Genomic DNA, 20,664 nt, shown 5'->3' with positions numbered 1-20,664 from the left:
CACAAAAATGAAGCTTTCGACGCGTCAAGGACTGCCACAATCTTCACCACCAAGGGAGCTTTATCCCGTCACAAATATCACCAAAAGAGGCCAGCAAAATAACAGCACCTTCTTGTGTCAAATTTCAGCCAACAATATATCGAACACTTGGAGTGCTTCACAGCTCCAAGGAAAGAGTAATAATTGGATCTTCCAAGCTTGAAAGACAGCAACACAAAGAGCCAAAACCTTGCTCTGATACCATGTAAATCAGGCCTGATCTTGAGAATACAAATGCTTCAAGAGATACACTCTTGAAGATCCCAACAACTTCAATAGGTAATACACAACCAAACCTCAAACTTGAGGAGAAGATACCAAATCTATTAATCTCAAGAGAAGAATACACAAGAGAGGCCTAAAAGCCTTTACCAAACAAGGGACAACAGTCCCATATATATAGTACAATGAAAGGGAGAGAAGAAGGAGGAGTTGGCTGTTGGGCCAGCTCCAACGGCTAGAAATCTAGCCGTTGGAAGCTGGTCCAACAGCTAGTTCCCTTTTACAAAAAAGGAAAAGGTAAAAATAGAAAAAGAAAAGAAATAAAAAATACATAAAAACGAAAAGGAAGCAAATAAAATAAAATACATAACACCTATGCATACATAGATATTCATATATACAAATCATATATGAAACATATGTATACTTACATAATGTCTAATATTTAAATTCTAACACAAGATTCAAATTTCAAACTGTCGACTTTCAAACTATTAAGAATTTCAAGTTTTATAGAAGTCAACTTTCCAAGTTCTTCCTTTACAGCCTTGCCACTTATAAAAATAAAGAACACACGGGCTTTTCAGAAGCCTTTTTCTTTAAGAAATAACTCACAATTTTTTCGCAATAATATTGTGTTATTATGGCAAGAAATTCATTTTTGTGATAAATGAACATTTCACAATATTTTTCAAAAACCATGTCCTTTGTTGTGGCGATCAAGATATATGACATTGAAAATCTCAGCGATATCTGTGATTATAATACATACATGCATCCACAGATACATACCTACACGTGTGTGTGTGTGTGTGTACAGAAATATATATGACATATGCCACTTTCACAAGTATTAAGTTGGCATGACAAGCACAAGAAGATGTTCAGCAGCGCCAACAAATTTTATATCATTCAATCAGTTGATAATTCATTTTGATGGAACCATTACTGCATCAAAACCAAATGAGTATAAATTTAAATCAGCACTGAGACATTCATTAGGATTAAGTACCTTTGGATCCTTGTCAAGACAAAAGGCCATAATTGCATAAGCAACGTAAACATGATATGTACAGTTTGGAGATTTACGAGCATCCACAAAGTACTTGCGGGCTGCTTCTATGCCTTCAGTTCGTCTCAGAAATCGAATAAACTGACAAAAGCAATTAGAGTTACCAACCAGTGATGACAATGACTTATTAAAAGAAGAGAACCACTCCCACGCAAAACTCACCTGAATGTGAGACAATGCTGTTGCTGTTTCACTGTTGGCCAAAAGATTTTCATATACCTTTTTAGCAGCCTGCCAGCAGAAAATTGTTGAGAAAAAATTGAAGTGCTAAAAAGAAGTAAGTAGAAAAGATACATTTACCTGAATTTCTCCATGTGACTCTTCAAGTTCCGCATAAGCATAACATAGTACCTCAGATTCTAGGCAAAAGTCAAAAACAAATTGAAGAGGTTGTTGATTTCTTATGAACGTGAAACTCAAAGGCAGGATATAAAAGTTGCAGTAGCATTCGCAAGTATAGACTCATATACATGCATTCAACTGAAAAACAGGTAACAAGTGAAGCTGATAACAATGTGCCCAAGGGTTACACTGCAAGATAGCACAAGAGAGAACATATGGGTAGCGGTCAGCAGAGTTACTTCTTTTAAACCTCTTCAAAATGACAAAAAACAATGGGGAACAACAACATTCTTTGTTTCATGATATTTTTGGAAGTATGTAAACTTAATGCAGAAGCTCCCGTTTTCTAAAGCGTAATGCAAAAGATTGTACCTTCCTTAAGTAGTGTTTGAGATAACTAATAGACAACGAAATTTAAGTTGTTTACTTCCTAATAATTCTTCAGGTGCTTTTTTTTCAGTTTAGACTATAAAATTCATTATTCATAGAAAGTTGAAGTGTACCAGGTAAAGCCTTCAGAGCACGCTGAAAGATTTTGACTGCAGCATCCATTGAGCCACTCCTTGCATGCCATGTAGCATAATCATACCAAATATCAGGATAATGGTATAGATACATCAAACACTGGCCATTAAAAATATAAACACCTGTCAGTCATCCAACAAGTGAAGTGGAGAAGAAAAGGCTTTCTAAGTCTGAAAGATCACATCTAATGTACATTTCTGCAACCACATGCACATAAAGTTACCAGAGAGAGACAGAGATGGGTTTCGTCTGGTACCTAAAGAGCGGGAGAGACACTAGGCATGATTCTTGGAGTTTAAGTAGAAAAGGAGCAGAACTATTACATCCGTTATGATGGATGGTCTAGCTAGAATAGTTGATTTTGGGATTCTCTCTCTCTCTCTCTCTCTCTCTCTCTCTCTCTCTGCACACACACATATAGCAGCTCAGATGCAGCAACTGACGATTTGCTTTCTTTTCATCAAAACAATGGTAAAATGATAGCCTGTCAATTGTTAATGGTGTTGTCTATGCACTTTGTTTTGGGTTTTATATATATATATATATATATATATTAATGGTGTTGTCTGTGCACTTTGTTTTGGGTCTTATTTATATATATATATATATATATATATATATATATATATATATATATATATATATATTAGGAAAGAAATGTGCAAATTAGGCATGCTACAATTTCTCTTTTCTCCAAAAATCTCATCCATCAGATCTCACATAATGGATGACAAAGAGTGGTCCATAATGGCAATGCTACATTATTGGGCTGGAAGACACCTATATATCTTCTCATGTGTGAGCATCAAACCATGTCTATTATACTCTTCACTGGTGCATACCATATATGTAAATGGGTGATATTGTTGAGGCAGTATGATCCAGGAAGTCACCTTCAAAGGATCCCTCACCTAACAACTGGTCCTTGTTTGACAGGAATTGACACACAATTTCTAATCGTTGAGATGACAGCCTTGTGGAGCTGCATATTATTGGAGCTTTCACCAACAAATCTTGTTATTACTCCCATGGAACCCGGTGCATTCTTCCCTAAAAGGTGTCATCAGAAACCCCCACCTGAGAGCAATGATTTTCTCATGGCTGATCCCCTTGAGGAAGGTACCTGACTGAACAAGCTCAAATGATGTACTTTCCAGTTACCCCTTGTCTTCCCTCCTTTCCCTACCATATTGTGTGAAAAGTCCATTTCAATGCAGCTCCTTTAGTTCTTTGTTATATGTAATGTGGACAATTAGTAATTGAATTTATGAACAAATGTTTGGTCAGACATACAATTCCCACTAAAACTGAGCGGAAAAGAAATAGGGTATGGCTTGGAGTTATGTATCTTTCTCATACATCATAATTTTGGCATGATAAAATGGCAGGAATTTCAATCATGAAATTAACATATTTACTCGACCACCCAAGTGAAAGTCCATAGACCGATTGTAAGTGTGGTTCTACAAGCCAATACTGGTTTGGAAATACTTGACAAATGATGGAGTTCTGGTCACTTTGTTACAGAACCATCTTCTATTTTTGTGCAGATTTTCAAAACTTTTCATTAGATCCAAAAAAAGCTACTTGATAAATAAAACAGCCAGATACAAAAGCATTTCGATATGGGCCGGGTGTAAAAAAGCACATAGTACATGGTCAGTTGATTTATTTTACTTTCCCCCTCTGAGATGAGAAAATGTCCCTTGACCACAACACAATAGAAAACAGGTAGATTTAACTTGAAGAAGGGGAAAAAAAATAGGCCAATGCAATCATTACAGTAACAATAGCATAACTTCATAAATCTGTATTCAAGTGGAGAGAAGATAACCAGAAAAATTAATTTTTCCATACTACCTGCTCATATGTGAAGGCAACTCTTCTGTTAGACGAGGCAACATCAATCCTTTGTGGATTGGTTCTGCAAAGAATGAGAGAAGAATTATTAATCACTAATGAAGCACCTTGTAGTGCCTACAGTTGGAGTTCTAATCCAATAAATAAAGAGACAAATAGATCGACCAAAACCCATGCTTCTCCCACCTTTTAAAATATGTCTAATTACATATGTACACTTGTCCAGTGTACACACATTTTCACATTTATATAGATATACAAGCATTCTCACACACACATACACATGCTCTAATATATCGATTTATTTACTTGTATTCTTCTTTAGGGTATGTTTGATTGAAGAAATCAGTTATCAATGTATAGAGATCCTGGATAACTGATTCAGGGTGACAAGCATCCAGAAGTGATTTATCCAGGGTGTATCATGTCTTCTTCGTTTGATTACCCGGAATTAGTTATCAAGGATTTGGTTTATATTCTTTTGACTACTTGTATGATATTATCCAGGATGATACCATAACAAGCCTATGGTTTCAAGTTTCAACTTCATACACGTTGCTTCATATGCATGCAACTCAGTGTCTTTTTACCAGCAAAAAGGTTCATGCTAACCTCTACTTCTGTAAACAATATTTGGAACTGTAATACCATATAATCACCTAAGGTACAAACCAAAGAAAAAAAATGAACTTAGTAACCCATATAGTAGCAAAAATATCTTGTTTGCTTATTTGACATTCTGATGTGTGTCTTCAGAAAAAAACTTTGATTGTCATCTCACACTACAGTAGCTTCTCACATAGATCATCAAATGTAGGCAATACAGACAAGCACCACAAAGGATGTGATCAGGACATGATATTCTTGATTTCATAAAAACCCAAAAGAAAAACTTGATGATTAGAATGCCAAGAACGATACTTGTGATAAGTCTAACACAAGAAGTTTAGGAACAAAGAGTACCCTTTCTCACATAAACTTTGTGGTGTAAAATGTAAAAAACCTTAACTCATGTTCTTACTTTTCAAAAGTTAACAGGCGTTTCCATGCCATGCATTGCTGCTCTTCCTGCAAAATTCACAAACTTGCATTAAAAAAGAGAACCTACAGGCATCTAGCTTGAACTCGAATAATAATGCATGTAGGTACAACTGTACAACCACACAGTGCACATACACCCTCCAGCATGGAGAGGGAGAGAGTGAGAGGAGAACAAGGAGGAGGTAAAGGGTTGACTCCATTTCAATGCAATATGGCTGCTTGTTGAATAGCAACCCTCACTTTCATATCTCATTACTACAGGAGACTGAACAGCAGTGTGATTTTAGTAGTTTCTGTCAAAAGGAAAAGCAGCACATACTATACCACAGAAGACGCTGCAAGCAACAGGATTGTGCTTTTTGCAAAGTTTTAAGCTGAGGTATAACATTTATCCCCATTTTGAAACACCCAAAATTGATGTCTACTCTAGCAAAATAATCGAATATGGTAAACTGAGAGAGCTAAAGATATAAAAACTGTGGTTGATCATGTGTTAACTATAACTTTGATTGCCATATGACAAAGAAAAGTTTTATCACTTTATGTGCAAACGTGTGGATGTGTTTGCTGTATCTGTGTGTGAGAAAAGCTTTGGCATGTTAGTCAAATGGGAAACATGACAGTATACCACATATTGGATGTCACAAAAAAAAAAAAAAACATATGCTCGTATCTACTCTAACCCAAAAATTTGCATATGGAATCAAAATCAATGACTATGAATGGTGCCCTAAAAATTCTTCTGAAAATCCAAAATGTTAGATCTGGCCCTACCTTGCAGGAACCAGTTGGTGGAACAGCAATCATATTCCAATCTATCTCATCGACATATTTTTTTCGCTCCCTGTACACTGCTCTTGCGCTATTATACTTTGGTTGATACTCAGATAATAAGCCCTTAGCCTGCATACTCAGGAAGAAATCTGTAAAAACAAGTCTTGAACAGCAGAGTACTAAAAAAGCACACTCAAAACTGATAATTTTGATTCTTATTCTCTATGATAAAATGAACACGGACTCTCATAGCCAACCCATTCCGCAAAGTCAAAATTTAAGGAAACAAAGAAGTAGACAGCTATGAGATGGTTGACCACTCCATAAATGCACTGGAAGAGAATACATATAGACAACATACTATTTTATGTACATGTTATACTCTACTTTTTTCTTTTTGTACAGTTAATATCTACATTTATAGAAACACAAAATTTTACAATAATTCTAACTCCCTAGAAACTGGCAACGAAATCCATGTTTCACGCAGCAAGCAAATCAGATGTTTACACTAAAATATACATAGCCAAGATTGATAAGCACATGCCTCTAACAATTTGTCTCAAATATGAACAACATGTGTATACTTTTTTTCTTCTATGGCACACATTGTGATGTATTTCATTTGACTCGCAATGACATCATATGTTATAAATTTTGGCAACACTTATGTGATCGGGTGTCTCGAACAGTGTATGTGCCTTAAGTGATGGTCCGTAGACATTTTCATGCAGCAAGTCACCTCGGACAGACAGCCTAAGCAACCAGTGAAGCCTTGAGACTTGGGCACACTTTTGACAACACAGACAAACTAGTCCCACTTATGCCTTATGAGGGTGCCACCAGCTAGCACTTTTTACTACTTAAAACCATGAGACATCCATGAAGCTGTCAAAATATAAATGGACACAAATGAATGCATTACCAATGCCTGGCTAACAGAGTTCTCAAAGCTTTCGTAGTCCCTCCATAGTTGTTCCACATGATGAATTGGGGTCACAATTGCTCTTTGATATGCTTTTCGTATTGCAGTCATGCGTTGTGATTCATCTTGTACAGTGACAGCCTGAAGGAGGAATATACTGTGTTAGCTTAAATCTTTACCAACGAACTGATACTGAAAAAACATGCCATGATTTGGGGTTAAAATGTACGAGAAACTCACAGGTATGGACTTCAAAAAAGTGATATACTCCATCCATACAGGCCCAGAGGATATGTCAGTACCTGAATGCACATCCAACAGTATTGAGAAAACTTTCTTCTCAACTCAAGCCAGGAAAGTTGACAGCAGTTATAAATCCGCAATTGGCTTTTGAATGTGAAAATAGACATTTAAGGGATAGCACACTGAAAATTTGTCTATCGACAAAAACCTTCAAAAATGAATGCTGGTTTGAAAGGTATCCAAAACTTTCACAAGAAAAATAACCCATGATGGTTATTGGAAGAAGAGTATTGGCATCTAAAACATGTCCATCTTTTAAATTTTAACCATGGTAAGTTAACTTTTAGACATATCTATAGTTTGACAGCCAATAGAAAGCTATATTAATATATTTCAAGTCACAGATGTAAAAACCTAGTGGACCATAAGAAATATACATCGTTCTTTACAAAGAGAAAGAGATTCTCTACCAACATAGCTCAGCATGAAATCAAATGCCTTCCTGGTCTCTTCTTGCCCTTCTGCTCCCTTCTTTTCATTTACTTTCCTGATGAAACGAATGTAGCACCTCCTAAAATCAAAAGTACAATGGGTAACAGGTTTTAGTATTTCTCAGCTAGTAAAGTGCTGGACCGTTGGTATACCTGCATCAACAACACACACACATATAATATAGAGAGACAGACAGACAGAGACAGAGAGAGAGAGAGAGAGAAAGAGATAAAATCAACATCTCATTGGTCCCCAAGACAATGCCTAATGTCACTTCATAAGTTAAACTAGTCAAAGAAAAGTTGGAAAAGTTTTAATCTTTTAAAGTGCAACTGATCAATTGATGTGAAACAAAATATGAAAAGCATATTACTGTTAACCAATCAACATTTTACTATGAATAACTAGAATATTTTCTACAAGTATCAAACAAATAACGCCATGAAAAAACAATCAAATCAAATACTCAATTATCATTAATGTTCTAGACCAACCAACTCAAACCATCACACAAAAATAAATAGGCATGTAAATAATCTAACTTCACATTAAACTCCCTAAGAGATATGGCAATATGTATGCAATAGTAACTGAATGAAAAATTAGCCATTTATGTTCCAATTTGAGTAAGAACTTTTTGGATATGGATTCTATACTTTTCAAAATTAAAGAATGAGTCAAATGAAAAGGGCATTAAAGAAGACGAGCATTTAAAAATCAGTTTCAAACCAAGTACTGCTAAATGCAGGAACCATGAGAATGTGAGAGGGAGAGAGGGAGAAAGAGAGAGGGGGAGGGAGGGAGGGAGGGAAGCAGCTGCCATTTTGTATTTCTAAGTTGAGAAATTTAAGCATAGGCCCACCTCATAACAATTACAGCTATCTTTAATAAATTATTACCACAAAAAAAATTCTGGATTGGCTCCTTTGGAAAAGAGCTTTCTTGAAGCTACTAGCATTGGTGTTTTCAGTAGAATAGAAATTTAGCGTGCAACTTGTGTAGATCAATATGATAAACAACATTTAAGATGAAACTTTGCCCTCAAGTTTTGAAGATGAACAGAAATATGTACTACCATGATGATGAGGAAAATTTTATGTTATGCAATCAAAATAAGCTTCATTAATTTAATGAACAAGTGGATTAACTTCCTTGGGAACAAAGTTGGACTGCCAAGGCTACTAACACGTAAAGGTGTAACAGAGCTTAAACAAGTACCACTGAAATGAAAGTAGGTTATCATGTCATACTGCCGCCAAAGACATGATCACCAAACCATTATATCCAGGAAACACAAATAAATCGCACAGGATTAACAGCCCATTATGCAGGTGCATGTTCAGCATCAAAAAAATATGGGTATGGGTGCAGGTGCATGTTCAGCATCAAAAAAACATGGGTATGGGTGCAGCGAATGTAAAAATTATCCAAAAATCATAAAATTAACAATTAACAAACTATGATCTTATCAATGATTCAACGAGAAAGAAAGCAAGTTGTCTATTGCCTCAACTAAGCTGCCCTGCGTGAAACCAAGTTGACAGTCTTTTGAAGAGTCCATGTTACTTAGCATATGACAAAAGTAACAAGGTAACATGGTATGACAAAGGCACTGAAATAATAATATTGCATTATTTGCAGAAAGCTAAGTAACATGGGTATGCTATGTGTACAGCTCGTATGGGGCACAAGTATCTGGACACAAGTGGAGACGTTCTGGGTCAAGTTTGGGTTGGACCCAAACTGATCAATAATTTTACCCCAAAAAAAAAAAAACTTAAAAAAAAAACCCTTTCAATCTTCAAAATTTTGAAGCTATATACATATAATCATGACTAAACACATACACAACTTCAGGATTTCATGAAATTATATGTTTGATTTCATGAAATTATATGTTTGATTTCATTATTATATATACAATTCATAATTATATGTACAAATTCATAAATATATATCGAGATATAGTGTATGTATAGCGCACCTTATCCCTTAAGTACATATCTTTTTTAAAATTGTCATGGGATATATTTTGTGCTTGTGCCTGCACCTATGTGACTCAGTCTAGAAATCAATGGAAGCATTCAGTCTGGAGAGGGGAAAATCAAATGCTATGTCAGTTGTAACGAGGGTGCAGGGTGCTGCTGGTGCTGGTGCCGATGCCGGTGCCAGTAGCAGTGCTCATGTTGGTGCAACATCTTCCAGAAAACTTAGGTGCAGGGATGGCTATATACATATAGATTCATAGAATACTTTTATAATAAGCCTCTTACTGTAATAAAAGAAAATTTTAAAAGTAAGATGGTAAAGATTAAAAGGAAATGGTTCTCTTTTTGAAATTGTTAATAAAATGGAGGTTACAGTAAACAAAATTTATAAGAACCCTAATGCAGCTGCCTGTGACCGTTTGCATTACTGTGGGTGGTTTTTGCACTCTCCCAATGCCAGGTAAGTTTTCTTTCCCTCCTCCTCCTCCTCTTCCTCCTTTCTCCTCCTTCTCTATCCTCCTCCGGTTTCCCTTTAATTTTTTCCTTTTTTTTTTTTGGTTAGCATGCACCCACAAGCCACACCTGCTTCATGGTTGTGGGCCTGTGGCACCCAGAATGCCATGTCCATGTACCATAGAGCAAAGGATCACTTTTATGGATGGATTTTGTCATCTATATGGCCAAAAATATGGAAAAAAAAAAGTCAAATTTTGGGAAGAACGATGCAAAGCAGATGCAGCACCCAAAATTAAAATGCTGCATCCATGTGCCATAGAGAGACAGGATCACTTCTATGGATGGATTTCTGCACCATATGGCCAACATATGAAACCATTGTCAAATTTTAGAAAAGAACAGAAGTCCACATTTCTTTTGCAGGGAACCTATCAAATTATTTAAGTCATCATGCTTACATAATGCAAGAAACTTTGCTCACATAAAGCATAAAACAACCTCTTACCAGAGAGCAATCTGCAGGCAATTCAACAGGCAACGACTGAAAATATGTTTTACTGCATCATCATTGTTCACAGCCATTTGAGCTTCGACATACTGCTTCCAGAACTTGGCCTTCAAAACATGTGTTTTAAGACAATGATTCAGATCCATAGGTTGAGAGATGCCAAAAATCATCAGAGACCCCTTTTTTTTTCTAAGAACAAGAACATTGAAGGATAATCTACAGTTTTACATTTTGGACAGGATTCTTAATAAAGAGATCTCTCACAAGTTTAGTTCACAAAATAGTCATCATCATGACACAGCTTATATACCAAATATGTATCTTCAACTACTTAAGAGCAGTTAAATGTCATAATATCATATAACCTTCAGCAACTAAGTACTTCAAATGATATCATAGTGATCTCTCCTTGGTCTGCTTTAAGGGAGCGGACAACAATGGAATTTAACAAAAGCTTACCACTGTCGGAAATGTAGAAAGAAGTTGCTCATATATTGGTGCAGACTCTGCAATAGGTAAAAACTGCAGAAAGATAAAGTACGTCAATTCAACATGTAAAATATAAATTCCAGTGTATAAATTACATTCAGATGTGAACCCTGTGATCCATCAGCATCCAACATGGCAACCCCTGCTGGCACCCCAGCTCACTGGAGCACTAGCAGATACCAGCTATAGATGGTGATGACCATTTACTAAACAAAAGGAAGAGGCATCTAGAATTAGAATCTAAAAGTCAGATTTCCAGTAACAAGGGATGGACAAGAAGTTGATCTCAATATTACATGGTTTAATTCTCAAGCATCATGGGCGATATTGCAACACAAAACTGCCTCTTGTTTAGGAGTTTACTCTTATGAGAAAACGGTTTCTTCTTATTTTCTTCTTATCTTCTTGAACCCTGCTGTCATAACATGAATTCAATAACATAGAGCTGCAACCTATTCTTTCATAGTGGCAGATGGTCATTACATGTCGCATCATCTAGCTTTCTCTACGGATTTGCCTGTTTGTGAAAAGCATGTATTCATTTGCACCAGGAGTTGTTTTGCATTGTTGAGACAATGAGAAATAAGCACATAAAGAGAGATGCAAACAAACAGCATGACAAACACTAGGCCCCTCACCTGTGCTATATTTGCAAGTGTTTCTGAGGCCTCAACATTGTATTTATCCACGGCAAGACAATCTCTAGCTTTTTTCTCCTGGAAAAAGAAGAGTAATAAGAAAAAACAGTCGGTCTTATTTATCCATGGCAAGGCAATCCCTAGCTTTCGATATGTTTTATTTATTACTAATGCAATTACTGTAAAAGGTGAGGCATAAATAGGACCATAAAAACCTTGAACATGTAACTGGTGAGTGCACAACCCCATGTTCAAGAGTAAACCAGAAGTTGAAGAAACAATCAATAGAAATATGAAGGGGTATAAAGATAGGAGAATAGAGATGACTAGGAAGAGACAAGAAATGGCATCATCTGATTTGAATTATGAGAGGATAATGAAACGAATGTAACAAATTTCTTTAGAATGAGAAAATGAAAATTGAAGTAACTCCAAACCCAAGTGGCATGAATGCATAAATGCAGCCCACAGTTCAGAAGGTGTTCAGAATTGGAACTAAAGAAGAAATGGATAAGTTTGCAGTGAACAAGGTCCCTAAATTATCTGCGGTATGAATTTAAATGTCTTTGACCGTCAAGGATATTTTTTTCCTAGATTTTTCTTTTTGTATTTGATTGTAAAAAACCATGGTCACTTGGTCAGTGTCATCACCGAAGAGACTAATAGGAACAGCTAATGGCCAATGTATACAAAGGGAGGCAACAGTTTACACATGACTCTGGTCCTAAGAGTCTACCACTAACATCGCCAACAGGTAGATATTAACACTAATGAGTAGCTGTAGAAAACATATACTAGAGGTCTTAAATTTCCACAATGCAAAAAGTACATACTGCAAGTCTTAAATCCTCCATGAGTGCAAAAAGCACATACTCCAAGTCTTAAATCCTGCAGCTGCAAAATATGCATTTCAAGACAAGGTTAGCGAGTTCTCATGATTGCATAAATACAAAAGGATCAATTTAATAAAATCAAAAATTCCATGTCACCTAATAATCGCAATAGATCAATGCTAAAAAAGAGAAAAAAAAAAAATCAGATAGAAGGCTAATGTCTCATCTCTCATGTTGTCAAATGTAATAAAGTGAAGTAACCCATTGAGCCTATTGTGAGGGAAGGTGTGGGCCTCGAGGCATTGAAGCGTAAGATTCAGAAACCAAATCATGAAGTATTATATCCATAAAAATAATGAAAATTTTGAAAAATAAAATAAAATAACAAATTTATAAGTAAAAAACAATATAAAAGCACATTTAACTTGTGATTTACAGATTGGCTAGTCTATGCATCGGATTTTCCGAACGACGTTAACTAACTTCAGCTTTTCTTCTTTAATTAAGAAATGGCACCTTAACTTTCCACTTGTTATGTTTTTCATTGAAGACTAACACCGAGCTTGAGGCGTACATGGAACCCTAAACACATCATTCAACAGGGAAGGAATGTATATTAGACCGACCTCTATGGAGAATCTCAAGTGATCAGTAACAAGCCTACATTAAAATCAGAATCAACAGAGAAATGAGCCTCTTATTCATTCTTCAACTTAGGGAAGATTCCACCTTAATCCAGAACACGCAACCAACAGAGTAAACCAGAGAAGCCAGTCCTCCTTTTCTGTTTTCCCTTTTACTCCCTACTCTTCCACGCAGAGAACAACCCGAGCTAAACATGAAAATTTACAAAAGTAAGAAGAAAACCGTCCAAATCATCTGCGGTTTCTTAACGAATGCACTAAAAATAAGAATCGCACATTTTCAAACCAAACAGCAAAGGGCGGGCAGATTCATAATCCGAATCAAAAAATTCACTAAATTGACTGCTAAATCTCCAGATTATATAAATGCTCCAGTAAGACGCTAAATATTCGACTTCTTTCCCATAGTCCAAAAACTAAATTTCTCACAGAAAGAGAGAAAGAGAGAGAGAGAGTTACCTGCTGTGGGACGTCTTGCAGATGGCCTACCGCGGGAGCTCGGAGTGATGACGCAGGCAAGGGGCGTAGAAAAGCCGAATCGATTCCTCGATTAATATTAACTGAACCGATTTGTGTGAAGCCAGCCCGGGTATGCCCCGAAGAGTGATTCGACTAAGACCCTTGCATTCATTCCGGTGAGCAGGGAACTTTTTCACCGCCGACAAAGCTTTTATCTTACAAGGTGGAAGACTCACTTTTGATATATCGGGATGCCACCCCACGCGACTTATAAGAATAAGGCATGGGCCTCAAGGGCCTTCAATTTTTAAAAAGTCGAAATTTTATTTAGAAATTTTAAAAATTTTAATTTAACATAATGAAAAATATTAAAAATTATATGTTGGTTCTCATAAAAATTTTGAAAACATGGTTCGACACAACTAATCAAGTATCGAATGAGCATATCAAAGAATCAAGGAGAAATCTCAATCGAAGATTTTTATGGTAGAAGATCGTGGTGTTGTAAATGAAAAATATTTTGCATTTAATGATACTAAAAAATTTGTAACAATTTCTTAACATAAGCAGGGACGTGTGACTTTTATATAATGAGATGTTACACACTAGTTGATGAACACCGAACCACATTAAATTGCTTCCGCTTCTGGATTCCGGGTCTTCCTAAACTGTGACGTTTGTCATGGGCAGCAGCTGATCACAATAGTATAGTGAGATATAACTTGTCGAATGTCTTCCAATGCTCTCAAATCTGTGAAATCACGAAACTCCGCATATTTGAACCCAAGTTGAACACATAAAATTAACCAAATTTGTCATCAAGAAATTGGAAATATATGAAACTCCTTGTAAGGTATAACTATATATTGGTCCCATGCATCTGCATATATATTATCATGGCACTATTAGCAAAAATTATTTTATTTTCTTGATCTGATTTGCATCTATGGTCAATAGCATCGCATGTTTCATTAAATGAAAAAAGCGGATCCTCGTTGAACATTATATATATATATATAACTTGGGGGGCACCAATATTCCCTTCTCAATTTGCATGTTTCATTCATCACTATGGTGATGACTAATCTTGCTCAAGAGCAAGATACCTCCTCGTTATCTTCAGCACTAAATAAGCTTTTATTCACACATTTTTCTACATGAAGTATTATTGAATATATAATAAAGCAGTTGTTATATATGTTAATATTGGTCAAGTTTTTTTTGCATGTAGAGGCATAAGTAGAAAATTTTACAAGGATGTAGGAGCAAAAAAAACCCTTGAAAGACCTGCACAAACAGTAACAATGTGCTTAAGCAAGGCAGTTATAGACACTACTGATATATATATATATATATATATATATATATATATATATATATATATATATATATATATATATATATATTATATATATATATATATATATATATATATATATATATATATATATATATATATATATATATATATATATATATATATATATATATATATATATATATATATATATATATATATATATATATATATATATATATATATATATATATAGAGAGAGAGAGAGAGAGAGAGAGAGAGAGAGAGAGAGAGAAAGGGTTGGGAGCTAAAATAACACTCTTCGTTGGTAAAAAAGTAAAACAGATCAAGTATTATTTTGTTGTTTGTTATAATAAAGGTTTGGAAGTTCTTTTACCGGAAAATGGATCATGTCCAATGGCAGTTTTTTTTCGGATGAGCAAAGGTATTAATCCCACCACCCAAAAAAAGCTCGAAGGCCTCCCATTCCTCCTGCTTTTGGGGTTCTAAATTGCGTCGGTGTCAGCGATAGCAACGGTGCACCCCTCAACTTAAATACCGCGCCCTACCGCCTTAAGACACATGAACATAACGTGAACTAGAGATCTGTCTTAGCTCAACTAACTAGGCTATGCTCTGGAGGCGGTTGCTGTTTTTTTAAATTTATAACATCCAAATATTCTTAAAAATTTTAGTGCCTTTCAAAACTTACCTTGGCTACGCCCTTCCCGCGCCGCTTTGTACGGCAGAGCGGCGATTTCAGGTGGAGAGCTCGGATGAGACAGGCGTCGTTCCCCGGCGACAGCTGGGAGGCGGAGTTCGTGGGAGCCCTGAAACCCGCCACAGCGGTCGCCTCACGCTTCAGCTGGTGAGCAGACCCCCTCGACCCTTCTCCACCACCACCAACAACAACGACGATGATGCCGACGACCTAAAGGAAGAAAGCAAAGAACTCGATGAACAAGAACAAGAAGACGAAGATCGTGGGAGCCCGGAACAACCGCTGCATGTGGCCGCTTTGGACGGCCCAACCGAAGAAAATGATGCCAATTGCGAAGCAGCCTAAGAAAAACAAGAGGTTCAGGCAGAAAGGGTTCAGAGTTTGGCGAAATGCCTGAATGCCGCCATTACCATCGCTTCGAAAATCGAAGTCCAAGAATACGAGAAACACGACGGTGGCGGTCTCACTAATGAATACTATACCAAAGAAAGCGAGAAGGAAGACGAGCGATTCCGGCGCCGCCCACCTTCTTCCGGCTATGACGGCCGGAAGCTGCCAGGGCTCGTGGAGGAGCTGTGATTGCGGAGAGATGGACGATTTTTTGTACCATCGGTACGTTACAGCAACGTAAGATCAGGCTGGCGGACAAAAAAATAAAGCCATTACTTGGAGTTGTCTCATGCAAACGGAGATATATCAAGGTGTCATTATCTTGCGATTCTGGCAACAGTGGACGTAGGATCAATCGAGTAAGAAAGCGGCGAGCGATAGGAAAATTCCGGCAGCAGATGGGTGAAATCTCCGGCATCGGCACGAGTAAGAAACAAAATTAAACAATTGTGGGTATGATGTCAAAGTTGGAAATAATTGGGAGAACTGGGAGAGTGCTTTTCTTTTCCTTACTAATTTGCGATCTACCACAAAGGAGAAGTTTAGTTTGATGATTGTAGAGTAAAGAGTAAAGCTAGCGGGTGGAGGCTTGGTTATAGCATTATTAAATAAACGATGAAAGAATATCGTGAAATTATTAACATTAATTTTTCGTGTAACATTGGGCATTTTTTTCTGTTTAATTTCCTTGTTCTTATGACGAAATAGATATTGATTTTAGAACAGCACGAGTTTTGTGATTGCTTTCTCTCTCTCTAAAAAAAAATATATCCACAATTTAAGATCCATATATATTACTACCGAGATTTTTAGTTTGTATAAACAGAAGGTCTTCCAAATCACACCTTTTAATGCAATACAGTTTTGTTGAAAACTCATCATGCACTATGTATAGGTTTATGAAACAGCTTACGTATGCCTTTAAATTTCTTATTGCATACATATGTTTCCTTATGTTTTGCACATAAGATGACCTCATAACTAAAGAAGAACTATAAAAATGCATTGAGTATGCAATTCATAAACATGGTTTATATATTAACAATCAAAATTTAATAACGAAAATATAATAGATTAAGTTACGTGTTTGTATGTGAATGACAAAGCATTATTATGCAGTCAACTTTAAATTATGGAAACAGTACTTTTTCAAATAACATTATACTGGATTAATTTTCATATTTCAGCATAAACATTAAAATGTCATGAGTTTTATACTTCGTATTAATGCATGAAATACAGATAACATGTCTTTTACATAAAATTTCATTTCCTTGCGACCAATTTTATGAAATTAAAATAGTAAAATGAGAATGCATTTGAAAACACAAATTTGTGAAGAAAAAGGATTGGCTAATGAGAGTAAATCCAAATGCCATTATTATGAATGAACATGATGCAGCACAACATCTAAGAAGCAACATGACTACCAAATGATCGGAGAAAATCAACATGATGGTGTCAACAGCAACGAAAGAAAATTAGTAAAGCTAGAGAAAGTTGGTCAAATACGAACGAAAGGATTAATTAACAAATTTAATTTAAGAATCAAACATGATTTTTTTTTTGCCTCATTTCATTTTCTTTAAATATTTTAAGAAGATTTTAGGTTCACATGTGCTTTCAAAAGTGAGAAATTTTATTCAGCAGTCAAATTAAAAATATTCAAAGATATGCACTTAAATGTATAAATTGACTTTATATTTCAACTTATAACAACCCAATATATATATATATATATATATATATTAATATACAATAATAAACTGCTAGATATATACACAGACACACACACTAACGTAAAATTGTGATATTGTTGCAACCAGCTTTAGTAAAAAAAAAAAAAACATAATATTTGGCAAAAATTTTATGCATTGACCAACTAATTGAATGCATAAAACTGGTAAATAAACATGCATAAAGACATATAAATAGCCAACACATAAATTGCCATACAACCAACTTTAATGCACGAAAACCATAAATCCAATACGCGCGTTTAATGCAAAGAACTTTATCTTGCACAATTACAACGTGTATTAGTACATAAATAGTAAACATGACAAGTTAGGTATGCATATAGCCAAATAGAAACAAACATTGCAAAGAATTTAATGTAATTATCTTATGCCAAAAAAAAATAAACGAATACTTGAATACATGCTACTTTATACGCATCAACCCATGTAGTGTGATATTTAATTATTTACAATTTTATTGTTTACCAAAAATTGTTTTAGATTTTCCAATAAAAGAAAATGCTTATTTTTCAACGCTTGTATGAATGATTAGCATCGTATCAGTTTCTATACAATATGCTCAACGCGAGCAAATACATGACCGATTTTGATGACTCCAATACACTCATGTATTCATCAATGCAGGCTCAATGTCCAATCATTTATCACGATGCATATATACATATGTATATAGCTCAAATAAATGCAATGTATGGCAGGATCTCCCCATACTAAGTATAAAACGGCAATATATATATATATATATATATATATTTATATATTTATATATTAAACTTCTCTCTCTCTCTCTTATATATATATATATATATATATATATATATATATATATATGTATAAGAGAGATAGAGAGAAAAGTTTGTTTTCATTCAACGCAGGCTTGCCAGCCAATTTCACTGTTGGAAGTTGGTGTTTGCCAGATCTGTGAGCATGTTTCCAATGCCAAACAAATTAACTTTTTTAGAGAGAGAGAGAGAGAGAGAGATAGAGAACAGTCAAAAACCTCGGGCTGTCCAGAATCAATACCTATGCTGTCATACGAGAAATTGAAAAGAAAAAAAAAGAAATACCAAATATTACACAAAATGAAATTTAAATAATTTTAAGATATTCTTTCCTCATTTCTTTAATTAATGCTATAACCATATCTCCACCAGCTTTACTCCTTGCTCTACAATTACCAAACTAACTTCTCCTATGTCCCCATTTTTTTTCTAACTCTTCAGCCTGTTTCCCCACCCTAACAAAATTGAGTAAAAGAAGGAAGATAAAGAAAAGAAAAGATCTCTCTGTTCACTCGATCATTTCCAACTTTGACATCATACCCACAATTGTTTAATTTTGTTTCTTAGTCGTGCGGATGCCGGATGTTCCACCGATCTGCTGCCGGAATATTCCTGTGGCTCGCCGTTTTCTTACTCGATCGATCCTACCGACCACCTTTGCCAGGATCCCAAGATAATGACACCTTGATATATCTCCGTTTGCATGAGACAACTCCAAGTAATGGCTTTATTTTTTTTTGTCCGCCAGCCTGATCTTACGTTGCTGCAACGTACCGATGGTTCCAAAAATCGCCAAGCTCTCCGCAATCGCAGCACCTGCACGAACCCTGGCTGCTTCCGGCAGTCATAGCCGGAAGAAGGTGGGCGACGCCGGAATCGCTCTTGTCTTCCTTCTCGCTTTCTTTGGTGTAGTATTCATTAATGAGACCGCCACCGTCGTGTTTCTCATATTCTTGGACTTCGATTTTCGAAGCGATGGTAATGGCGGCATTCAGGCATTTCGCCAAACTCTGAATCCTTTCTGCCTGAACTTCTTGTTTTTCTTGGGCTGCTTCGCAATTGGCATCATTTTCTTCGGTTGGGCCGTCCAAAGCGGCCACATGCACCGGTCGTTCTGGGCTCCCATGATCTTCGTCTTCTTGTTCTTGTTCATCGAGTTCTTCGCTTTCTTCCTTTAGGTCGTCAGCACCATCGTGGTTGTTGTTGGTGGTGGTGGAGGAGGGTCGAGGGGGTCTGCCCACCAGCTGAAGCGTGAGGCGACCGCTGTGGCGGGTTGCAAGAAACACGTCGTGCTGGTCGAGCCTTACCGCCGTCATGAGGATGCGGCCGTCGCGGCGCTCTGGGTGAAGGACGAAGCTCGGACGGCCCTTGGTGCTGAGCCACGGCAGCGGCGGCGGAAGCTCAGATCGGACCCTCTGCCTGGCTATCATCTTCCTCCTGGCCCATTTCTCCAGGTAGACGCGCTCCCTCCAGGCGACCCCCGAATCCACCTCCCCGTCTCGGGACTCACCTGAGGACGACGGCCCCGTCTCGTCCGAGCTCTCGGACCCCAACCCTTCTGTGCAGGGGTGTTGCTCCAACCCGGAATCATCGTTCTGCCGAAACGCAGGCACCAATGCAGGACCCGCTCCGACCGGCCGTCGCACCGCCGACGACTCCAATACGTTTCTTGGCTTCTGAACCTCCGCGGCTGCGGCGATCAGGCTCAGCCCTGCCGAGCTCGACCCTTGACATGGAAGAGACCGAGACCGGTGGAGGCCGGACGGCGGCTTCTTTGCGTCAACAACACCGTTTCCGCCCTCGTCCTCTTTATGAAACGAGAAGCTCTTCCGACGGCGACCGCCACCATCATCACCGCCATCGTCGTTCCCTTCAGAGAACCTCCAGAAACTCCTGCACAGATTCATCATCCCGACTCGCAGCGAGAGGGAGGGGGAGAAGGGGGCCGAGGAGAGGGCCGCTATGGAAGGAGTGAGGGTGGGCTTGGCCTTGAAGAGCCATTTGAACGGCGAGAATTGAAACAGAACAAAAATAGGGCCGATGGTGATGATGACACGTCGTTGACCAGGTGGTGATCCATAAGTCAAGTTCCTAACCGCCCGGTGCCAGTTGTGTGAAAGGCTGGATCCGAGTAGCCAGCCACTGCTGCTTCCTTTATATCCCT

At 37.1% G+C, this 20,664-nt stretch overlaps 2 protein-coding genes across 6 annotated transcripts in view; both read right to left on the bottom strand.

The window, feature by feature from the left end:
- Nucleotides 1-13,774, bottom strand: part of LOC116257567 (cleavage stimulation factor subunit 77) — a 28,881-nt gene extending 15,107 nt beyond the window's left edge. Inside the window, exons 1-16 of one of the 5 annotated variants that reach the window (XM_031634456.2) lie at nucleotides 13,551-13,774; nucleotides 13,177-13,279; nucleotides 12,448-12,508; nucleotides 11,615-11,692; nucleotides 10,947-11,009; nucleotides 10,485-10,594; nucleotides 7,514-7,614; nucleotides 7,041-7,102; nucleotides 6,801-6,941; nucleotides 5,876-6,004; nucleotides 5,082-5,128; nucleotides 4,061-4,124; nucleotides 2,179-2,299; nucleotides 1,634-1,692; nucleotides 1,496-1,564; nucleotides 1,274-1,414 (exon numbers count right to left, since the gene is read on the bottom strand). In XM_031634456.2, coding sequence (XP_031490316.1) covers nucleotides 1,274-1,414; nucleotides 1,496-1,564; nucleotides 1,634-1,692; nucleotides 2,179-2,299; nucleotides 4,061-4,124; nucleotides 5,082-5,128; nucleotides 5,876-6,004; nucleotides 6,801-6,941; nucleotides 7,041-7,102; nucleotides 7,514-7,614; nucleotides 10,485-10,594; nucleotides 10,947-11,009; nucleotides 11,615-11,692; nucleotides 12,448-12,468 — 1,206 coding nt within the window. In that variant the 5' untranslated portion in view covers nucleotides 12,469-12,508; nucleotides 13,177-13,279; nucleotides 13,551-13,774. Of the gene's footprint in view, nucleotides 1-1,273; nucleotides 1,415-1,495; nucleotides 1,565-1,633; nucleotides 1,693-2,178; nucleotides 2,300-4,060; nucleotides 4,125-5,081; nucleotides 5,129-5,875; nucleotides 6,005-6,800; nucleotides 6,942-7,040; nucleotides 7,103-7,513; nucleotides 7,688-10,484; nucleotides 10,595-10,946; nucleotides 11,010-11,614; nucleotides 11,693-12,447; nucleotides 12,509-13,176; nucleotides 13,280-13,367; nucleotides 13,496-13,550 lie in introns of those variants that run through there. The other 4 variants (XM_031634465.2, XM_031634447.2, XM_031634483.2 and 1 more) reach the window with 4 other exon arrangements.
- Nucleotides 13,775-18,839: 5,065 nt separating this feature from the next.
- LOC116245637 (uncharacterized) lies at nucleotides 18,840-20,455 on the bottom strand. Its single transcript, XM_031617100.2, has one exon. The coding sequence runs from the start codon at nucleotides 20,408-20,410 to the stop codon at nucleotides 19,256-19,258; it is 1,155 nt and encodes a 384-aa protein (XP_031472960.1). The 5' UTR covers nucleotides 20,411-20,455; the 3' UTR covers nucleotides 18,840-19,255.
- Nucleotides 20,456-20,664: the final 209 nt, after the last annotated feature.

The sequence above is a fragment of the Nymphaea colorata genome, chromosome 1 (genome assembly GCF_008831285.2).
Source record: "Nymphaea colorata isolate Beijing-Zhang1983 chromosome 1, ASM883128v2, whole genome shotgun sequence".
Classification (NCBI taxonomy): domain Eukaryota; kingdom Viridiplantae; phylum Streptophyta; class Magnoliopsida; order Nymphaeales; family Nymphaeaceae; genus Nymphaea; species Nymphaea colorata.
This window is presented reverse-complemented; position numbering and strand designations above follow the sequence as displayed.